At 38.1% G+C, this 20,089-nt stretch overlaps 1 protein-coding gene across 10 annotated transcripts in view; it reads right to left on the bottom strand.

The window, feature by feature from the left end:
• Positions 1-20,089, bottom strand: part of ACACA (acetyl-CoA carboxylase alpha) — a 331,241-nt gene that overhangs the window by 118,145 nt on the left and 193,007 nt on the right. For 8 of the 10 annotated variants that reach the window (XM_003817948.5, XM_055101006.2, XM_063599111.1 and 5 more), the window contains 6 exons: positions 13,466-13,489; positions 10,660-10,803; positions 9,787-9,883; positions 8,771-8,878; positions 3,443-3,499; positions 3,155-3,199 (listed from right to left, as the gene is read on the bottom strand). In XM_003817948.5, the coding sequence (XP_003817996.1) occupies positions 3,155-3,199; positions 3,443-3,499; positions 8,771-8,878; positions 9,787-9,883; positions 10,660-10,803; positions 13,466-13,489 (475 nt within the window). The remainder of the gene's footprint in view (positions 1-3,154; positions 3,200-3,442; positions 3,500-8,770; positions 8,879-9,786; positions 9,884-10,659; positions 10,804-13,465; positions 13,490-20,089) is intronic. The other 2 variants (XM_008971230.4, XM_034942038.3) reach the window with 1 other exon arrangement.

Raw genomic sequence — 20,089 nt, 5'->3', positions numbered from 1 at the left:
GTTAGGCAGTTATTCAAATTCCATTATGGGCACTTGATTTAATTAGATGGTTATGGAAACAGAGTCAACTCCCAGCCTCCTTAACACTGGTGAAGACTGCTGTCACAGAAATAATCTCCAAGCAGTGTCAACGGACTAGGGTGGCAACAGACATACCTGTGGGCAGCTATCTGGGACAACTGTGGCTAAACTACAAAGTATTGTAAATGCTTATAGCAATCACTGTCTTCCAAATCAGTACCTAACAATATACACAGCTCTCTAGCAACCTCTACTCTGGCCCTCATTTGTCTTATTCTGGTTCTGAGGCAATTTGAAAGACCAACAACTATATAACAGCACAGCTTGCTTTATTCCACTAACCAATGTGCTTGAATCAAACTTGGTAACCTTCCTCCTCTCCTTGCTCCCTCAAGTGCAAATTCTGTCTTCCATTCAATAATATAGGGATTCCACAGCATAGGACAGGGGAGGCTGCATACATCACAGTGGATTACCAAGAAGCCAGAGAGATCAAGGGATTCATCTCTGACACTCCCAGAAAGCTTCCTCTTTTTCACAGTACACTAACTATGGGGCAAGCACAATCAGATGACATGACAGAGGCTAAATAAGCATCCTTCATGAATGTCAAGCTACCATCAGCAAAAGAACTCACAGCAGCACCACGACAGTGACCCCCAGATTTGTACAGTTTCTGCCAACGCTTCCTGGCTAGTGTAGATCCTGGATTGTATAATAGATTCTGGATGGAGTTCGGTTTAATAGTTGCCCTTGCACCTTGCAAAATCACTTATCATTTTTAAAGGGACTAACATAAAAACACCCCAACTCCTCCGCCATTCAATTCTTCAGAGCAAATGCAGTCCTCACTTAAACCTTAATGTTCTCTATGCTCTAAAGCAGCTTTTCCTACACTCATGACAAATCAAGTCACTTGATAATTTAAGTGATTTCCCACTTGATGCCACTATAAATAGGAATCAGACAATGATTGTCATGGAAGACCCCCTGCTGGCCTCATTTTCTAGCCGATTTTGCCTATACATGTCCCTATTAAACCTAGATCCAGAAATATCAGGACAGCAGAGAGAAAAAAATGTTTTAAAGCTGTTAAGTATACTCTTAATACTAGGGCATATTTATAACTATACACTATAGATTCAGAGATAAGAAAGGGTTTTTCTATCTGTTACATATATAAGAAAATGTCAGTGAGAACTAATCACTTTGGTTTGCTAAAAATTTTAGTGAACAGTTTTAGTTGATCAGTGTATTTATTATAGAAACCAGTTAGTGTGCTATAGATGTGAAGATTCCATCTAATTCATTAGCAAAAAGGAAAACAATTTTACAAATTTAGTGTTATTCCCTAGAATATGCTGTTATTCTAAAGTCGGTGATAAAAAGCACAGTAACATTTAAGAACCTAGCACAATACTCTTCTAAAATCCAGGGCCTGGCTCTGGCATGTCTACCTTAGTTCTGATCAGCATCTACCAGCCACAGTGTTTATCCATGGGCTTTCATATTCTATCCCAAAGTATCAATTTTATTCTCTAAGCTGATTTTTCTTCCTAAAGCCCTAGGGTTCTTTTTAAGCTCCTCATACTTCTCCACTGACTCCGTTTCCTATCTAAAGTTATTGATTGATATATATCTACACTCTGCTTGATTTCCTGACATCAATAACACAGGGGAGTCATGCAGTCCACAACATTTCCTAAAGCATTTCAGAAAATCTTAGCTCTCTTGTTTCTCTATAGACTAGACCAAGAAGGTGAACTGTATGAAGGAAAACAAAATGTCAAGTCTTGAAAACCTAATAAACAAAAAGGTAATAAAAGCAATCACACATAGGTCCCTGAGTTTAGAAAGTCCTTTCCAGAATCCCAAATGCCATCTTCATTGTTGCAAACAAGCAAGGCTTAACAACCAAATTATCTTAATTGCTAAAACCAAACCAAACAGGCCAGGCACAGTGGCTCATGCCTGTAATCTCAGCACTTTGGGAGGCTGAGGCGGGCAGATCACCTGAGGTCAGGAGTTCGAGACCAGCCTGGCTAACATGGTGAACCCCTGTCTCTACTAAAAATACAAAAATCAGCTGGGTGTGGTGGCACATGCCTGCAATCCCAGCTATTTGGGAGGCTGAGGCAGGAGAATCGCTGCAACCCGGGAGGCGGAGGTTGCAGTGAGCTGAGATTGCGCCACTGCACTCCAGCCTGGGCGACTAAGCAAGACACTCTCTCAAAAAAAAAAAAAAAAAAAGAAAGAAAAGAAAAAAAAGACTTCTTAACATCCTCTAGAATCTTAGTTAGCTACATTAGAATCAATTTTTATGAAATATTTTGATTATAATCAGTCATTTTGAAAACAACATGTTGATTCCAAACTGGATTTCTGGCCTTACTGTTGTCACTGTACTGGGTATGATCATACGGGTATACCATAGTTTGGATGCCAGGCTATTAACTTAATTCTCTTTTCAATAAAAATTTTAATCTCATAAATATTAACAGTTAATTCAGTTAAATGGGAGAATAAGCAACAGAGTGTTTAATTTTTACTTATTTCCTGTTCCTACGATTAACATAAGACAAAAAATAGCAACTTGGCTCTATCAAGGCATTTTAAATAATAAATCAGTGTTCTTTAGAATTGAGACTTCTCAATAAAGAATCCAAGACCACAAAATGCAACTGGCTGTCCTTGATTATTGATTCACTATAAGCACAGAAGAAATTACTAGTTAGCTTGTTTCTACCTTATTCATCTGGATAAATGCTTATGTTCATTCTTAACTATTTCTCAGAGATATATTGAGAATTCATTATAGGGTTAAAAAAAAAGAAGAAAACCTTTAGCTGGAACACTTGATATAAGAATTTTTAAAAAATGTTTTTTAATTAATAGAGGACGGGGTCTCATTATGTTGCCCAGGCTCATCTCAAACTTGTGGGCTCAAGCAATTTTCCTGACTCAGCCTCCCAAAGTGCTGGGATTACAGAGAACTGAATATTTATTATAATAATTTCTAAAAGAAGAAGGACCAAATATCAGTCCAGCCCTTCTAACATATATTCTGGTTAAATAATCAGTGGCAGACAAATAAAACAGTAAGTAATCTTTCATTATTGTTCATTTTACTTACATGAAATCTCCGATCCACCTCATAGTTGACCTGCTTTCTGAAATCCTTTCAAATAAAAGAGAGAAAGGAAGGAAAGACAGCAGAAGTTGGCAATTAGTAACAAAATCAAAAAGAAATTGAGTAAAAGATGATGAGTTAAACTAATGTTTTTTAAAAATGAAACTTACAGAAAAGTGGTTATTTCTCTGCATAAATTCTATTAGTAAGCATAAGATTACAATCCCATTTTTATTAAGTTGTAGCAGCAGCATAAGAAATATTAAAGAGGTACAATTCATATGTCAGTACCTTTTGTGCAACCAGGAAAGTAAGGCGCCGGATCCCATGGTCAACCAGGGTAGCTTTCTAGGAGCAAAAACATGTAAAACAGAAGATAGATGAGATTTCCATTCATTCTAAATTTTATCCCATTCGGCCCTTGTAAGGCTTTGGTGGAGTTAAACATCCTTTTTGGATATCCTTATCTTAGCTTAGTACCTTCAAACTTGCAAGTGAACAAATTTCAACCTGGCTCCTAGGACTAAGTCTTACGAAATAAATTTTATATTGATTTGGACAAAACTGAAAGAGAACTTTGTGGAGGAGAAAGGGTGATATGAAGTCAACTAAATTACCTCAGAACTGATTTACATAAAGGTAGGCCATGACACAATTTCTGCTTACAGAAATCATACTGTTGGGCATGTATTCAAATGTAAACATTAATATTGATAAAGATGCTAAATGAAATTAGGTAGAGAGAAAAGAAGGACTTTCCATAAAACATAAAACACAGGTCCTAAACTGTTTAGATTGTAGATGTTACCTATCATCAGATACAGCATCCCTAGAATTCAGTCTAACAAATTGTAACCTTTCAGTTTTGATACAACAGTTCCCCCTTACCTTACATGAAGGCATTTTTTAAAAAGTTTCTCTTTTAAAATTGTTAAAAGCAATATTTAATAGGCCTTTAAATTTAGGAACTATTCATATCTCCACTAGGCATAGGCGACTAGTATATTAGAAGTCAACAGAAGGCTGGGAGTGGTGGCTCACGCCTGTAATCCCAACACTTTGTGGGGCCAAGATGGGCAGATCACTTGAGGCCGGGAGTTTGAGACCAGCCTGGCCAACATGGCAAAACCCTGTCTCTACTAAAAATAGAAAAAAATGAGCTAAGTGTGGTGGCACATTCCTGTAATCCCAGCTACTTGAGAGAATGAGGCATGAAAATCGTTTGAACCAAGGAGGCAGAGGTTGCCGAGATCGCATCACTGTACCCCAGCCTGGGTGACAGAATGAGACTGTCTCAAAAAAAAAAAAAAAAAAAAAAAAAAAAAAAAGAAGTCATCAGACACCAGTAGTTTCAAGACAGCCACTTATACGAGTCTTGGGCATCTGGACCTAAAGCCTTCCTCTTCCCTATACTGTTCACTTGCTTCAAAAGGCAGGGAACAAAGAAACAAATTAATGAATTAAGTAAAAGACATGTGTTTAGAGGTCCCTAACAAAGAAGGATTATAACAGCAAGCAGAAAAGCAACCCCACCAGTTGAATGACCTGAGAAAACATATGAATAGTACAAATAGAAAAGTAATGTGGACTTTCACAGCCTACATCCAGACTTTAGTTTGACCACATTTCTTGCTATAACTCCAACCAAGAGATATGTTTACAGGCCAGTTCTTAACATTCATGATATTATATATTTTTTAAAATTTAAATTGTCTTCCCCTTATAAGGAAGCACATTCTTGGGTTATTTCTTCCAATTTCTTCAATTCTGCGATGGCATTGCTGAGTAATAAAATTAATTTTATTAACAGCATAAACAAAAGATAACTGGAAAAATTAATTTTCTATAAGCAAATAATAAAATAATAAATTACCAGGTCAAATATAAATAAATTTTGGTTTAACTGCATTAAAAAATTATTTGTACTGCCATCACACGCCTTGCTGTAAATAACCAAGTATTGACACAACAATATGAAAAAAATGTGTTGAAAGAAAGGAGGGGTTTCTCAGTGTGGCCAGGAACAGAAATACTTCTTCTGACATCAACAAAGATTCCACTACAGTCAAGTCCTTCAAAGACAAGCATCAATAGCTATGTTCTGGCAAGGGAAGAAAATAACTTTAATAATGCCATGATTTAAAATCAAAATTGTTATTGCTTTTAAAATTCCACAAGTGGCTGACAATAACAGCAGAGCAACAGGATTCTGATTACATTGTAATAATGCAGGTCTCACAGCAAGTCCACAGCTATTACCCAGCGATTAGGCATCAGCACCTGGAGAAACTCCATTTACACTGACTGCTTCAATCTCCTCCACAAGTCATTTACAAATATATGATCCTAATTTCTATGAGAGAAAAAAAGACATGCTGGGACTAGAAGATTATTTGGACAATTTGGATCAACCTATTTGATAGTTTAATGTGTGCTTAAAAAAAAAAAACTTTTTCTAAACTGCTAGGAGCATGATCATGAAGTGAAAAACAAAACTAGTTGCCACTTTATCTTTTGTTTTTTTCTTAAATTGCTTTTCTTTCCTTTTCTTTCATATATATATATATATATATACATATATATACATATATTTTAACAAGGAGATGAAAATGCCAAATGTCCCAGGATAAGCACAGTACCTGATGCAGTAAATAGCTTCTCTATGCTTAGAGTGTCAGCACAGTCTACCCTTACCTTTCTAAATAGCCTTAGGCAAAGATATTGGATTTCTCTGTGCCTTAGTTTCCACACCTAGTCAAGGAAAAGGGTAATTTCTTATTTCTCATTAATGTTACAAACATACGTAGCGAATATGAAGAAAATGCTTTTTTTTTTTTTTTTTTTTTTAATTGAGATGGAGTCTTGTTCTTTCGCCAGGCTTGAGTGCAGTGGTGCAATCTCGGCTCACAGCAACCTCCGCCCCCAGGTTCAAGCGATTCTCTTGCCTTAGCCACCCAAGTAGCTGGGGCTACAGGCGCCCGCCACCACACCTGGCTAATTTTTGTATTTTCAGTAGAGACGGGGTTTCACCATATTGGCCAGGCTGGTCTTGAACTCCTGACCTTGTGATCTGCCCGCCTTGGCCTCCCGAAGTGTTGGGATTACAGGTGTGAGCCACTGCGCCTGGCTGAAAATGTCTTTGCAGATCAACATGCGTTGATAAATATGACACTTAGATTTGAGGGCAACAAGAAGTGTCAAGTTGTGGTCAAATTATGGAAAAATACTCAAACATGGGCAATTAGTGCCTCAAAACCTAGGAGGAAACTTTCACAGATTATTTCATGAAGCAGCAGCAGCAGCCACATATAACATTAAGACTCTTCCAGGCCAGGCGCAGTGGCTCACGCTTGTAATCCCAGCACTTTGGGAGGCCGAGGCAGGCAGATCACCTGAGGTCGGGAGTTTAAGACCAGCCTGACCAACATGCAGAAACCCCATCTCTACTAAAATACAAAAATTAGCCGGGTATGGTGGCGCATGTCTGTAATCCCAGCTACTCAGGAGTCTGAGACAGGAGAATCACTTGAACCCAGGAGGCGGGGGTTGCTGTGAGCTGAGATCGCACCATTGCACTCCAGCCTGGGCAACAAGAGTGAAACTCCATCTCAAAAAAAAAAAAAAAAAAAAAAAAAAAAAAACTCTTCCAGCAAAGATTACCTTGATCACTGGCTTTAGGTTAATTTTATGTGGTCCCTGGCCAAGGGCAAGAAGGAAGGTAAATTTCTGTCTACAGAAAAAGCCCTAGGCATATCCCCTACTTTCACTTCTCTGGAAGCACCTTTTCCTCATATTGACCACTGCAATCTCATAGTTAGTTTAAGTGCTACAACAGCGTCATGGAATAAGTACTAAGACTCATAGTCATCACAAATTTACCATTTTTTCCCCTAGATATCTACCATTGACATTACATGATGTGAATGCCAATGGTACGAACTGTCTACACCACTGAATTAAATTTTGAAAACATCTACTGAGTTCTTTCTCTGCAACAAGTCCATGGGCTAAGTGCTGTCCACTCCAAGAGAACACATGGGTCTTGCCATCAAGGGCAGTTTAAGAGGACACTTTGCTATCTATCACATATCATAATGAAATATAACTGTAGATTATTGTTTTAAGCATGCCTATCCTGTCCCCTCAACTAGACTATAAGCATCTTCAGGGCTAAGAATGTATTATTTACTAAAGTACCTAGATCTGTGCCCCCTATACCTGGCATCAAATCCTTAAGTTCTAGTATTTGCTCTATCATCTTCTAGCTGGTGACCTAGGGGTCTTAATTTCTCTGAGCTCCAGCTTTTGCCCATGTGTACAACTGGAATAATTCCTGACTTATCTAACCCCATGGAATCGTGGTAAGATGCAAATAAAAAATTTAGGTAGAATTTTTTTATAAATAAAAGGCATTATTATTGCTAATAAATGTATGCTGACCAATTAGGAATTCAAAGGAGGAACATACATTTCAGTTAGGGCTACTCAGAAGTCCTCACTGAAGAGATGAAATTTGAGACAGTTCTTAAGACAAACAAGATTTAGAAAGAACGGTGAAAGAAAACTTTCTAGGTAAGAGGAAGTCAAAGAAGTACAATAAATGAGGCACATTAGACAATGAACACAGGTCTTTTCACAAAATAGCAAAGGCTACATGTTAGTCTCTCAATAGGCTGATGATGTTGAAGCTAAAGTTAAGGAGGTATTCTGAAGGTCAGAGAGAATCACTGTTAAGTGGGAAAATAACATGGTAAGAGCATATTTGGGACATTTAATTTTGTGGTGATGAGCAGAATGGAAACTCTTTGGAGGGAGAAAGTGAAGGAAGATAAGTAGATCACAAGTAAGCCTGCTGCAGTGTCTCAGGTATAAGATAGTAAGGGTTTGAATTAGAGATGGCAGTGGGAATTTTAAAACTGGAAAGAAGAAAAAGAGAAAGGGTAAAAAAGACTGCAAAGAAAAACTAACAGACCTTGGTGACTGACCAGATACAAATAAATATGTACAGATTGTGGGTAGAGGGGTAGAATGAAGGAATGTCAAGGAAAAAGTCAATGACTTTTGAATGATTGGGAGTAAAAGGTATAGTGAGTTGTGAGGTTTTTTGTTTTGTTTTATGAGGGGATTGGAGAGGGATAAGAAGAGGTGAAGGAAAATGATGGAAAATGTCCATTTAGACTATGGCGTTTGATGTCAACAGGAGATATCCAAGTGACATAAAATTGAAAGGAGGATAGATGTATAACTGATATTTTCAAAGGAGGGGAGGGGAAGGGACCTAAGGGGAGTTTGGGCTTAGACATGTGGAAAGTCACCAAAGGAAAATACTTGGTAGGTGATTCAAAGTTCAAGACTGGAGCTCTGGGAGAGATTTAGGAAGATAACTTCCCTTAAAAACATTTTAAATATTTGAGGTCTATTATCTGTTGACACACAAAGATATTCATTATATATTATTAAGTTACTTTGGGATTTTATCCCTAAATGCAGAACTAGCCATAGTTCTGAGAGTTATGATAAAAGACATAGCCATAAACTAGCAACTGATAAAAGGATAGCTATGATACACAGCCAGTAGGAAAGGGGACATCACGAGCTTCCACCCAATCAAGAACTTACATTTTGCTGGGTAAATTCTCTGAACATAGCTGCCAGCCTGTCATCCTCAATATCACAGTCAGTCTTGATAGCCACATTGAGAATGTGAATTGGTTCATCCCTGGGAACCTGTAACTCAAGAACACAAGTCAAAGAAATTATGAGGCTGGCCAATACAGATGCAGGTAGAAGTTATAATATTTGGTAGAATACCTGAAAAAGAGATACCCCACAGGATATTTTGGTTTGCCCAGGAGTAGGAATGAGCAAATTGAAACCACTGCCCAATAGCCACAGAGAGATTAAATCAGGTAAAGCATATAACTTTTAAAAGATAAGGCAGCAGAGGCATTAGTAACAGGTGGCCCAATCTTTACTTGGCATGAAGCTGAAGATCACTATGTCTCACCTTTTTTACCAATAAAATGGGGGTGAAACTATTTGCCATATCTCTTCACAGAATGTGAAGGAAAATGAGTGATATAAGCCATCTGGACATATTCCCACATAATATATTTCCTTACAATTTATCAAACAATGGAAGTATCAAATCATGAAAAAATAACATCATAGAGAAAGAATAATTTATTTACTGATAAATAAAAAGAAATGATTTAATAAAAAGACAAAGTTTTAAACAAAATGCCTACTTTTTTTCTGTAATCTAAAGTCCTCCATTCTCTGAGGACTATGATTGCACCACTATGCAAAAATATAAGCCATGGCTGAGTAAGAATTCCAGCAACCAAAGCCCAAATCCTTAAAACAACATTCAGAGATTCAGAGGCAGCTGCAATGGACATAGCTGAGCCCATTCTATACTATGGACTCCAAACTTAATATAGTTTTTTTAAGTTAGGATTTATATTCCACTTGTTTCCAGAAAATACTCTGGTGAGGCATACAAAATTAAATACTATAAAGTGGGGTAAAAGGATGAATTCTTTCCTATAATAGTTCAAAGTCAGAAAGATAGTATACAGTAGAAGTCCCATGTCTGAGGGGAACAAAGCAGTCTCCCAAAAGGGACATTATACCTTATCTTCATCATAAAGAGACGTGTGACCTGCCTCAGGGAATGTGGGACTCTGGGGTGGGGAGTCAGAGAAGCAGCCCATCACTTCATCAAAGATCCTAAAAAATACAAGAGAAACACCCACCATGAAAACTCAAGTGGCATGAAACTAACACTGCCATTGGCAGCTGAGTCTAAAAGAATAATCTATCTTAGCCTGGGCTCAATAGTTAACTGAATAGAATCACCAGTGGCTAGAGGTGACATGCAAAATTTCACCAAGTGGCAGAAATTAGGAGGATGGATTGTTTAAACTTTAATAAACCATATATATTTTTTCTTTTTTAGAAAGAATGATCTAAAGCTTTTTTGTTTGTTTTGTTTTCTCATATGTAAGATATGAGCACTTCTGTCATCATCGGTCTTAAAGTAACAGAAAGTGTCTGGAACTGGAGTAGTGACAGACCAATGTAATTACCCCTCCCCCTAGGGTAATGCATCAGTATACATCAAGAGATAGATGCTGAATGCATTTAATCAAAAGATGTATCGTCTCTTGTGGGGCTCACTCTAGTGTTATGTTTAATTTCTCCTGACATTTCAATCAACACAGAGCAGACAGCTTCTTCTGTTAGCTCCACAGGAAAAGATGGTTTTTGTTTGTTTCTTTTTTTCTGACCAGGCCCGTACTACAAGTAGAGGCTTGTAGAATCTGAATGAGAGGTAGAAATGCAAGGATATATACCTCTCCAAGGGCATATACAGCAAGGGTTACATCTTTTTAGCTGGCTCATGGCTATTCGGGAGACCTTTATTCATTTTGCAGAAAGATGAGACCCCAAAACACAGATGTCCATGGCTCCCCTTGTACAGACATAGTTCCACAATGTCTTACCTGACAAAATCTTCAAAAGTCCGAAAAGAGACCATTCCGCCCATCCGCTGACAAGGTGGAGTGAATGAGTTGTCCAACAGTACATCGCTGACACTAGCTACATGGGTCATGCCATAGTGGTTGAGGTTGGAGGAGAAGGACATTCTAAATGGTAATTCAATCACGTTCATTAGACAAGGAGGGTAGGAGCAAGGACTGGGAAAGTAACAGTAGGGAAAAGGAACTAGGAGAAAACTCTGAAGTAGGGTCAGGTTGCAGAGCAGATTTGGTTTTTTTACCCACTATGGATAAGGTTGTTTTGCTGGATTCATGTTAACCCTTTCTTTTGAATTTCCCTATATAAACTATATTTTCATCACTCCAAAATTTCTTCAAATAAAAAGCTAAGAACTGTTAGGAATTTCCAGGCAGTTTTAATACAATTACACTATAAGATGTCCAATGAATGAATAGCACATAGGGGTTAAAAACCATCCTGCATCTTCCCCCTCCCTAAAGCATTCCCTCCTTTAAAAGGAAGTAAGCAAGCCAAGTGAGTTGTAACTATGCAATGCTTAAGGCATTTTGTTTTCTAGGAACTGTAATAGAGTAAGTATTCACAGATATATAAAGAGATAGGTATATATATGTATGTAAAACAACAATTGTAATTAAGTCACCTGGAATGGTTTAGTAAATAATTATATAAAACATTAGGGTACAGAAACAGGTCACAGTCTATAAAAGGAACTTTACTGAGGAATTTACTTTCTCCTTTAATGGGTTGGTAGGTATAGTTATTGGGGTTACAGTTCTCCCTTTTTGAAAGAGAGCTATTTTTCAACCCCAAATTGCACGTTTTTCTTTTCATAGTTAAGCACTTCTATACCAAAACAAAAAAATCTCCATTGAAAGCCCTTAATAATTTCCAGCAAGATACAAAAGGGCAGAGCATGGGTCTCAAAGTATGTGTAAGCATGACAAGCAGCTGCTAAATGGAGATGCCTGAAGAGAACTGAACTGATTTGTTCAATCTAAAAACAATGAATCTCTATATTTCTTGATGCACCTTAACAGTATGTACTGATAAATAATACTGTAAAGTGTTTCTGAATGCTCAATCAGGACAGCCTGTTAGGAAGGACCAAGCTAAAGGATGCCTCCAGGACTTGCCTGACATGTTACCAGCATACTGATCTGAAGCAAGTTCAGGGCAAGGCAATGGCACTTGAATTTGGGGAACTGCCCCAAAAATCTCCTTGAAGTACACCACCTGCAGTGTTGCAGGGGGAAGAGAGACGACAACGTGGACTTGATATCTGGGTACATATTGTACCCTATCGCAAATCACAATTACAAGGCAATGGAATTCTTTGTAGGATGGGAGTGCTGCTCACACAGACTATAGAGACTGACACTCCAGGTTTTTATTCCTTTGGCGAGTGATGACTATGGAAAAGGTACATCATCTTTTGACAGTACTCGGGAGTAGAAGGCAAAGTGGGAGAGGAAACCATTGATACAATGAATGAAACAAACAAATGAAACACACATCAAGCAAGTCTTACACATGGTGCTCACTAGAAACTGGGATTCAGAGTTGTATTACCACAGAAGTGCTATCATCCTCCTCTTTTCTAGGATCACCAAATATATTTACTAAAAAAGCAAGTTTGTGAGGCATTGTATCTTTTCTACTTGCTTGGCATTAGACAGGAAAGATAAAAGGGTTCCAGACCGCATTTAAAGGGAACTCCCTCTGAAGAAGTTAACAAACTATGTTTGTGGCAACCATGGGGTTAAGTAGCTTTTTCACTCAACTGAACCCCATGGGAAATATCGACTATTCAGTTTCCCCTCACTGCTATGCTTGTGAACCAGGGTGGCTAAAGGCAGGCAGGAATAAGCCAAGCCCACTCACCAAGGGAAGATTACAAGACCAATTAAAAGCATTCCCTTTCCTCTCCACATCCAAATTGGGATCTAAAAGCTATGATTAGTTTTGATTAATTAATATTTTAAAGGGAGAGGGACAAAATAAATGTAAATCTATAAATAGTTCCACGTGTAGCTGATTATCTGCAAAGACCTTGCCATCAACTTACTATTGCTTTTGCATTTTGTGGATTCAATTCCAATCAGAATTGTTATCCTCTCAAACTTGCATTGTGTTGCCTTGCTTGGTTCAAGAGACAGGAGAAACCCAAAATACTAAAATATCACTTATGTTATATTAGCCTGGAAACCTCCACACAGGGTTAAACACATCAAAACTTAAATACACTTTTCCAATGTTAATCTTATTATAGGTCTGAAATAAAAACTGACTATCATAACATTTTAACACTTTAGAAAATTAACTAACAAACTGATAAAACATGAGATCAGCTATTTCTGGATCTGCACTCCTCTAAAAGGAGAAGCAAATTAGAGAAACTAAAAATTGTAAAAACTGAATAATTTGCCAGGATAGGAGTAACCTTAAGGGTTTCTCCTCTGAAAGCCCCAAACTACACAGAGAACTTAGCAAAAGAAGATGTTGCTAGCAAGGCCGGACATAAGGCAGACAAACCCCCTATCATATACAGCTAGATGGGAGCTTCTCCACACTGAGGCTTTTCAAGTAGTGCTTTTTGAACAGCTGAAGAAAAGCTGAAGACATGTTTTCCAAACAGAAAGAATAATTTAGTATGTCCAAAGGGGAGCTCAGGACTCCCTAGCAGATAACACAGTATCTTGTCAAGTGTTGTGGTTTTTTTTCCTGGTTTCACTATTCTAAGTTACATAAAGGTGCTTTTAATTGGAAAAGAAACTAAACATACGGTACCTGTTTAGCGTAGGGATGTTCCCTCTGTAATTAAACAACCACAGTTAGTTACTGATAGGTTAGTGGAAGCCATAATAAAAGAATTGTCAGAGCAGATATAGACCAGTCATGAGGAGCTCCAGTTTGGCAGCTCTGGCATTCAGCAGACATAATTAAGTGCTCATTACCCTTCAACCCCCAGGATGCCTCCAAAGAGGCATGCTCCTAACCTACCTCACCACACCAGCTGTTGATGGAAAGGGTCAAAATGTATTTACCATGGATTTTAAAAATAGCTCTATTACCAAAAAAAAAAAAAAAAAAAAAAAAAAAAAAGGTAGAGTAGTGGTAAAACACAGGCTGATGAAAATTAATTTAAGCTATATGATATGGTATATTAAGCTTCAATAAGAAATATAATTCTTCACAGGATTCTTAGAGACTCTTCTTTCTTGTTCCTATTACTGAAGGTGTAATAAGGAGGTCCAGGGAAGTTGATTCCACAGCTCCTCCTACTTTAATCGCTTATCCAGGATATGTGACAGACCTACAAATTCTCCACCAAAGAAAAGTATCCAGGAATCTGGGTTCCCAGCTACCTGTTCTAAGTCTTTTTAACCATACTCTTCCTCCCATGAAGGAGAGCAGGGGGGAAGGTACTGTATTCTAGGAGCTTAAAAGAACTGAAAATCATGCAGGAAAGTAATGATAAATGATTCTATGATCAGAGCAGTATAAGTTGTTAAAATTAATTAATACTTTGTAATTAAATGAGTTTAGGGTCATAATGATTTTAAAAATTGCTGTTAGCTTAAAAACTCTAGGCCTCTCATAAATAAAACCTTATCTAAATTTGACTACCATAGAACTTCCTTATAAAGAATGTGCCAAAATCATGAAAGAAAGACCACGATAAGAATAGGAAACTACAAGGCACATCTCCCACATTCTCTTTGGCCTTTGCCACTAACTCCTTTTAAAAGATTTCCCCAACTGAAAAATAATCAAACAAATAAAAACCTTTATTTTCAATGTTAAATGGGCAAAGTTATACTTACCACCTACAATTTAGGGGCATTGCAAGGGGGCTGATCGGTTGATATCTTAACCTTCTAACATTCTTTTATCAGCATTTAATCACTGTTGGGGTTTTCTAGCACACAGAGGACTTAATGGGCAGAACATAGTGGGTGGTGCTGATGATATGTGGGAAGGAAGATAGAGGGAGGAAAACGATGCACTTTCCATGGCAGTAGAAGGAGCAGAATAGACTGAGCAGGCCATATAAATAAAAAGCTGTGACATATCACTGCACACAAACTGTATACCTCATGTGATTTGTGAGTAGAAATGCTCTTTGCATCAAACCTGTATCACAGAGTGAATTCATAAGACAGCAAGAGCAACCTCCGAGTGCAGAAACCTGAACCTTTGCTGTTTGGATTCCTTAAGCCTCTCACTCAGGAGAGTGGGTTTTATTTTTACAAGAGATCCTTAGTTATAATGCACTTGGGCCTCAACAATACAGAAAAAATATGCACAGGTTCTAGAACAGAGGGAGGTACAGCTGAACAGAAAACTAACTGCAGATGCTAATGAGAATAGTTTTCCTTTTACGATATAAAGGATGCTAAAGAAAGGGGCCGCCTGCACAGTTTCTTAGCATGAATCTCAGTTCAGAGAGAACTCTACAACCAAAGAAACCTCAGGTTCCATTCATCCAGGTTTCTAGAGTTTAGAAACCAGTATAATCTCTCTCAACTGTTAACAAATTTCCTAATCTAATAAAATAATCTAACTGCTTCTGTAGCTACATTCTAATCCCTTTGGGAGTCTTCACAGGATGACGGCCATGTTTTCAGTAGAAAAAGGCCTGAACTGAAAAGAACACCAATAACAACAAAAAGCCAGGCCTTCTCCATCAGCAACTCTCAAGCTCCCACAGAGAGCCCCCTGCTGCTTTGTTATAAGAATTATGCACCATCTACACAGTATGGGTCAAAAAGCAAAAACTCCCAACATCTCTAATTTTTAAAGGAATGGTCCCAAATCAATCATGTAAGTAGGTTTAGAGCCAGCTTATCCACTTAGGTAGAATAAGAATCTGTGGGGATGTAAGGGCGATAAGCAAGGAAGGAAGGAAGGATAAACTGTCTATTAACAGATAAATACTTAGTCATGTCCATAATGATCATTTACATGTTTTCTTTTTTTTTTTCTTTTTCTTTTTTTAAGAAATAGAGACAAGGTCCCACTATGTTGCCCAGGCTAGTCTTGAACTCCTGAGCTCAAGTGATCCTCCTATCTCAGCCTCCCAAAGTGCTAGGATTATAGGCATGAGCCAGCAAACCTGGCCACTACATATTTTTCATCCTATACAAGGGCTATATGGTCAATTTAAGAATATGACAAATGTGGCATATCGCACACTACTGTGATACACCAGAAAGCTAGATTAACACTCTGTACCAAAAAAAAAAAAAAAAAAAAGCCACACACACAACTAAGGGAAGAGATTGTATACGAGTCAAATATTCCATTTATGTAGCTGAAAATAAATTTTGCCACATTCCACTGCATACTCATCACGCAAAAATAGTCAAATTAGGCCGGGCGCAGTGGCTCATGCCTATAATTCCAGCGCTTTGGGAGACTGAGGTGGGTGGATCACTTGAGCCCAGGAGTTTAAGACCAGCCCGGGCAACATCTCCAAAATCCATCTTTACACACACACACACACATACACACACACAAGCACACAAATATAAAAGTTAGCCAGGTGTGGTGGCACACAGTACACCTGTAATCCCAGCTACTCAGAAGGTTGAGGGGGAAGGATCGCTTGAGCCAGGAGGCTGAGGTTGCAGTGAGCCAAGATCATGCCACTGCACTCCAGCCTGGGTGACAAAGTAAGTCTCAAAAAAAAAAAAAAAAAAAAGTAAAATTGCTCAATCTTTGATAAGGCAATCAAGTATATTTTCAAATACATAAATGGGACATAAATTCACTTCTTATCTGCTGTTTGGGCTATTCAAAACACTTATTATAATGAATCTTCATTTACAACATTTGATAAATATTAGAACCACTTTCTTTCTAGTAGATTAGCTCCATTTTACAGATTTGATAACCAAAAAACCAAAGAGGATGCTTTCCAATGACATTGTTCAATATGGTGTCATAAACCACAATCTAGACTTGGCATTTTCTCATCTCCGCTCTCCAAGTTAGCATTCCACATCAATATAGATTTTAGAGAAAGACAAGAGAAATCCTGTGAATTCTGAGGTTCCCGGCACTAAGTCACCTCTGATTTTATTGCTCTGCCTGCCCAGAATGGCTGGAGAGCTTGCTTCAATATGAATGCAAAGTCAGAGTTGCCGCCTGCTAGCTGAACCCTCTTTAATTTAAAGAACACTGACTTCTCTGGCAGCCACAAGTTCTGTGAGCCTTTTTACCATCCCTTCCAGCTGAATTTCATTTGGCTTGATTCTAGCTGGCCCTATATAAATCTTTTATCATATAAAAATGCTCCTGATTCTTTTGCTTCCTAACTTGAAGAAGAAAAAAAAAAGAGCCTATATGAAAATGATGGGGATGCATGCAAACAAGCAGTGGTTACATCAAGCTGTGACTGAAAGCCAGTATAGGGCAACTCTTTTGAAATCAGGCAGCAAAGCAGAATCAGAAGAGGTCGGCTGAATAACCTACTAGCAGCCACTAACAGCAGTACCATAGGAGAAAGAGCAATTTGACTGGCTGTGACCAGTGGTGGTCTCTTTGCGTGACTATATTTCTGCAGGAAAATCCAAATCAAGAACTGTAAAACACATCTGAACCATGTATTTCTACTGGCATCTCCCCCACCACCTCCTTGCAGTTCAGATGCCCTGAGTCTACTGCAGAGCTTTAGTTTACAATAAAATGATCATTACTTCATTCATTTGCAGCCCCTCCAAAGCCCCTTCTTTGCTCTGCTGGAAGGTTTTGCTCTTTCTGAAACAAGTACACCAACAGAGCTACAGCATATTACTGTTGCCTGCTGTATAATTAGCTATGAACCCACAGCACAAAACTACAGGGATTTACAGGTGTCCTGGATTCTGCTTTTCCTTCCCCCAGGACTCAGCTAGTCTTCCTTGACAAGAAGGGACCTTGGGCTACCCTAATGATATATTGAGAGTTTTAAACTCAACTCTCCAATCTTACAAGTCTAGAGTGCCAAAACAACACAGCAGAGACTAGAAGCTGAGCCACAGATACAGGAAAGCACTTTGGTAAGCACTTAAACCTGCTGAGAATCTTCTCTTCTGCCAGATACTTGCATCTTATCAGCAGACTACCCTGAATGAAGGAAGCAAGCACTGTAAGATTTCATTTATTTATAGCTCATTCTGGCTTGCTAACTACAACAAGTGCTCCCACTGCAGAAACAATGCTACAAGTTGGATGACTTCTGAGTATCTCAGTACTATCCAAAGAAAGGTCTAATCTCTGGGTGTTAAAGATTGGCAGTTGGCTACCAATTAGTCACATGGAAGGCTCCTGATTTCTAACCTTCCTTATGAATAAAAAGTCCAGAGGCCACCCACTGACAGCTGAACATAGAGGACGGATGCCAAGCAGCCTAAACTCAGCCATGACCAAAACACATGCTATCAGGGGAAAACACAGCCGACCTCTTCTGGAGGTAAGACTTGAGAAAAGGGAAGTATTTGAATTAAAACATTATAACACAGAAGGCCAAATTCACAAGTAGCAAATAGCAGAGAAGGTACAGTGGAATCCGACTTAACTAAAGCATGGATTTCCATCTATGAAATAGGTGGAAATAAACACCAATAGGTCCTCACCCATTATATATGTACAGAAACATACAACAAAGTACACCTCCATCTCCTGCATCAAATGTGATGCTTCTTATTTGAATCACAGATTAAAGGTTAAAAAGATTACTCATGTTCACTAGCGTATATTAATTATAAAAATCATTTGGAGTTTTAAATTGTGTACTCCCAGACTGTCATATTATATTATACAGAGTCATATGCATAGGCACAATTTATGGGATAATATACTTTACATATGTTTGTATAAATATAACTATATTTTAAAAGATCAAATACTAGTTGACTGAAGAATTTGTTTCCAGATTATCCTGAGGCACTTAATATGCCCAAAGCTTAGTGAAATCCTGAAGGTCAAATGATTCAATGAACTGTGCAAAATACAGACATTCAGGATGATGCTTCAGTGTAACAAGCTTTCCCATCACCAGCACCAGTGAGTGATACTTAAGTTTCTGAATAGGAAAAAAGACAGACATATACAAAACCTGGGCTCTAAACCCTAAGACTCACTAGGGAAAGAAGGAGCAAAAGGAATATTCAACGATATAGTTTGAACTCCAGGGTTAATTCATGTAAAACTCACTAAAGGGCTGGGCTCACAGAATCTTCAATGAGAGAATTAGGTTCTAGAAGTCTGCACAATAATAAAATGCTCCCTTAGTATAGACTAGTTGCCCTGAATATTCCTGCACCACGAAAACAACTTGAGATAGTCACTTCTCCTTCAAGAACACAAGTCAGTTAAAAAATGACACATTAAAAAAAAAAAAAATCCCCTCCCCTCAAAAAGAATCACACAGCCTTTAATGCTAAGAAGGTAAAAAAGGAAACACACACACACACACACACACAACATACACGTGTTACATATACATACACACATGTGTGTGTGTGTGTATATATATATATATGTTTCTAACTATGCTTAAATCAGAAAAATCTCTTTAGCTGCTGTTCAAGTGAAGGAAATTTTAGAAGTAAAGGGTAAATCCTGACCAGGAGCTTGCCTGAGTGAAGTTCTAATAACTGGATCCTCTGCTGAATAAGACCTACAGATGCCAAATAAGTTGGAACTACAGTCCCCAGAAAAAAAATTTAGAAGTCTTGGGTAGAAGATCAAAAAGGAGATAATATACCTCGACTGATGCACACCTAGCAAGAAGGATGAAATAGGAAGTCACACAGATTAGGAATAAACTATTTAGTAATCTGCTTTTTAAAAAAATTATTGGAGTTTTTTTCTAAAAATAGTCGAATTATACCAAAAAACAGAGTAACCACAACATGTCAAACAATGCAAAGTCCTATGATGAATTAAAACAAAAACAAAAATGTACCAAATATGTTACTACAAAGCAACTGTTCAAGTGTGCTAAAAACAGGTGTCTTCTCCCTTTTCAGAGGCTCCCCTAGTCATTTGCAATACATTTTGCCTACTTCTCTAAAAATCAAAATAGGTCCTAATAAGTAAGATACAGGTCTTCAATCCCAACAGCAACTAAGGGATTTTCCTAAAAAAACAAAAAAAACAAAAAAAAACTCTGCTGCCAGTTTGCAGACAGAGTGCCGTGTTTCACCCCAACCTATGGAGGCTAAATCATAGTCAAAAACAAACTGCATGACTGGGAATTACAGTAAGAGGAGTTTAAAAACAAAAACAAGGGCAGGTGCAGTGGCTCACGCTCGTAATCCCAGCACTTTGGGAGGCCGAGGCAGGTAGATCACCTGAGTTCGGGTGTTGGAGACCAGCCTGACCAACACAGAGAAACCCCGTCTTTACTAAAAAATCAAAATT

Source organism: Pan paniscus, chromosome 19, assembly GCF_029289425.2.
Source record: "Pan paniscus chromosome 19, NHGRI_mPanPan1-v2.0_pri, whole genome shotgun sequence".
In the NCBI taxonomy this organism is placed as follows: domain Eukaryota; kingdom Metazoa; phylum Chordata; class Mammalia; order Primates; family Hominidae; genus Pan; species Pan paniscus.
Note: the sequence above shows the minus strand (reverse complement) of the source record. Positions and strands in the feature narration are given on the sequence as shown.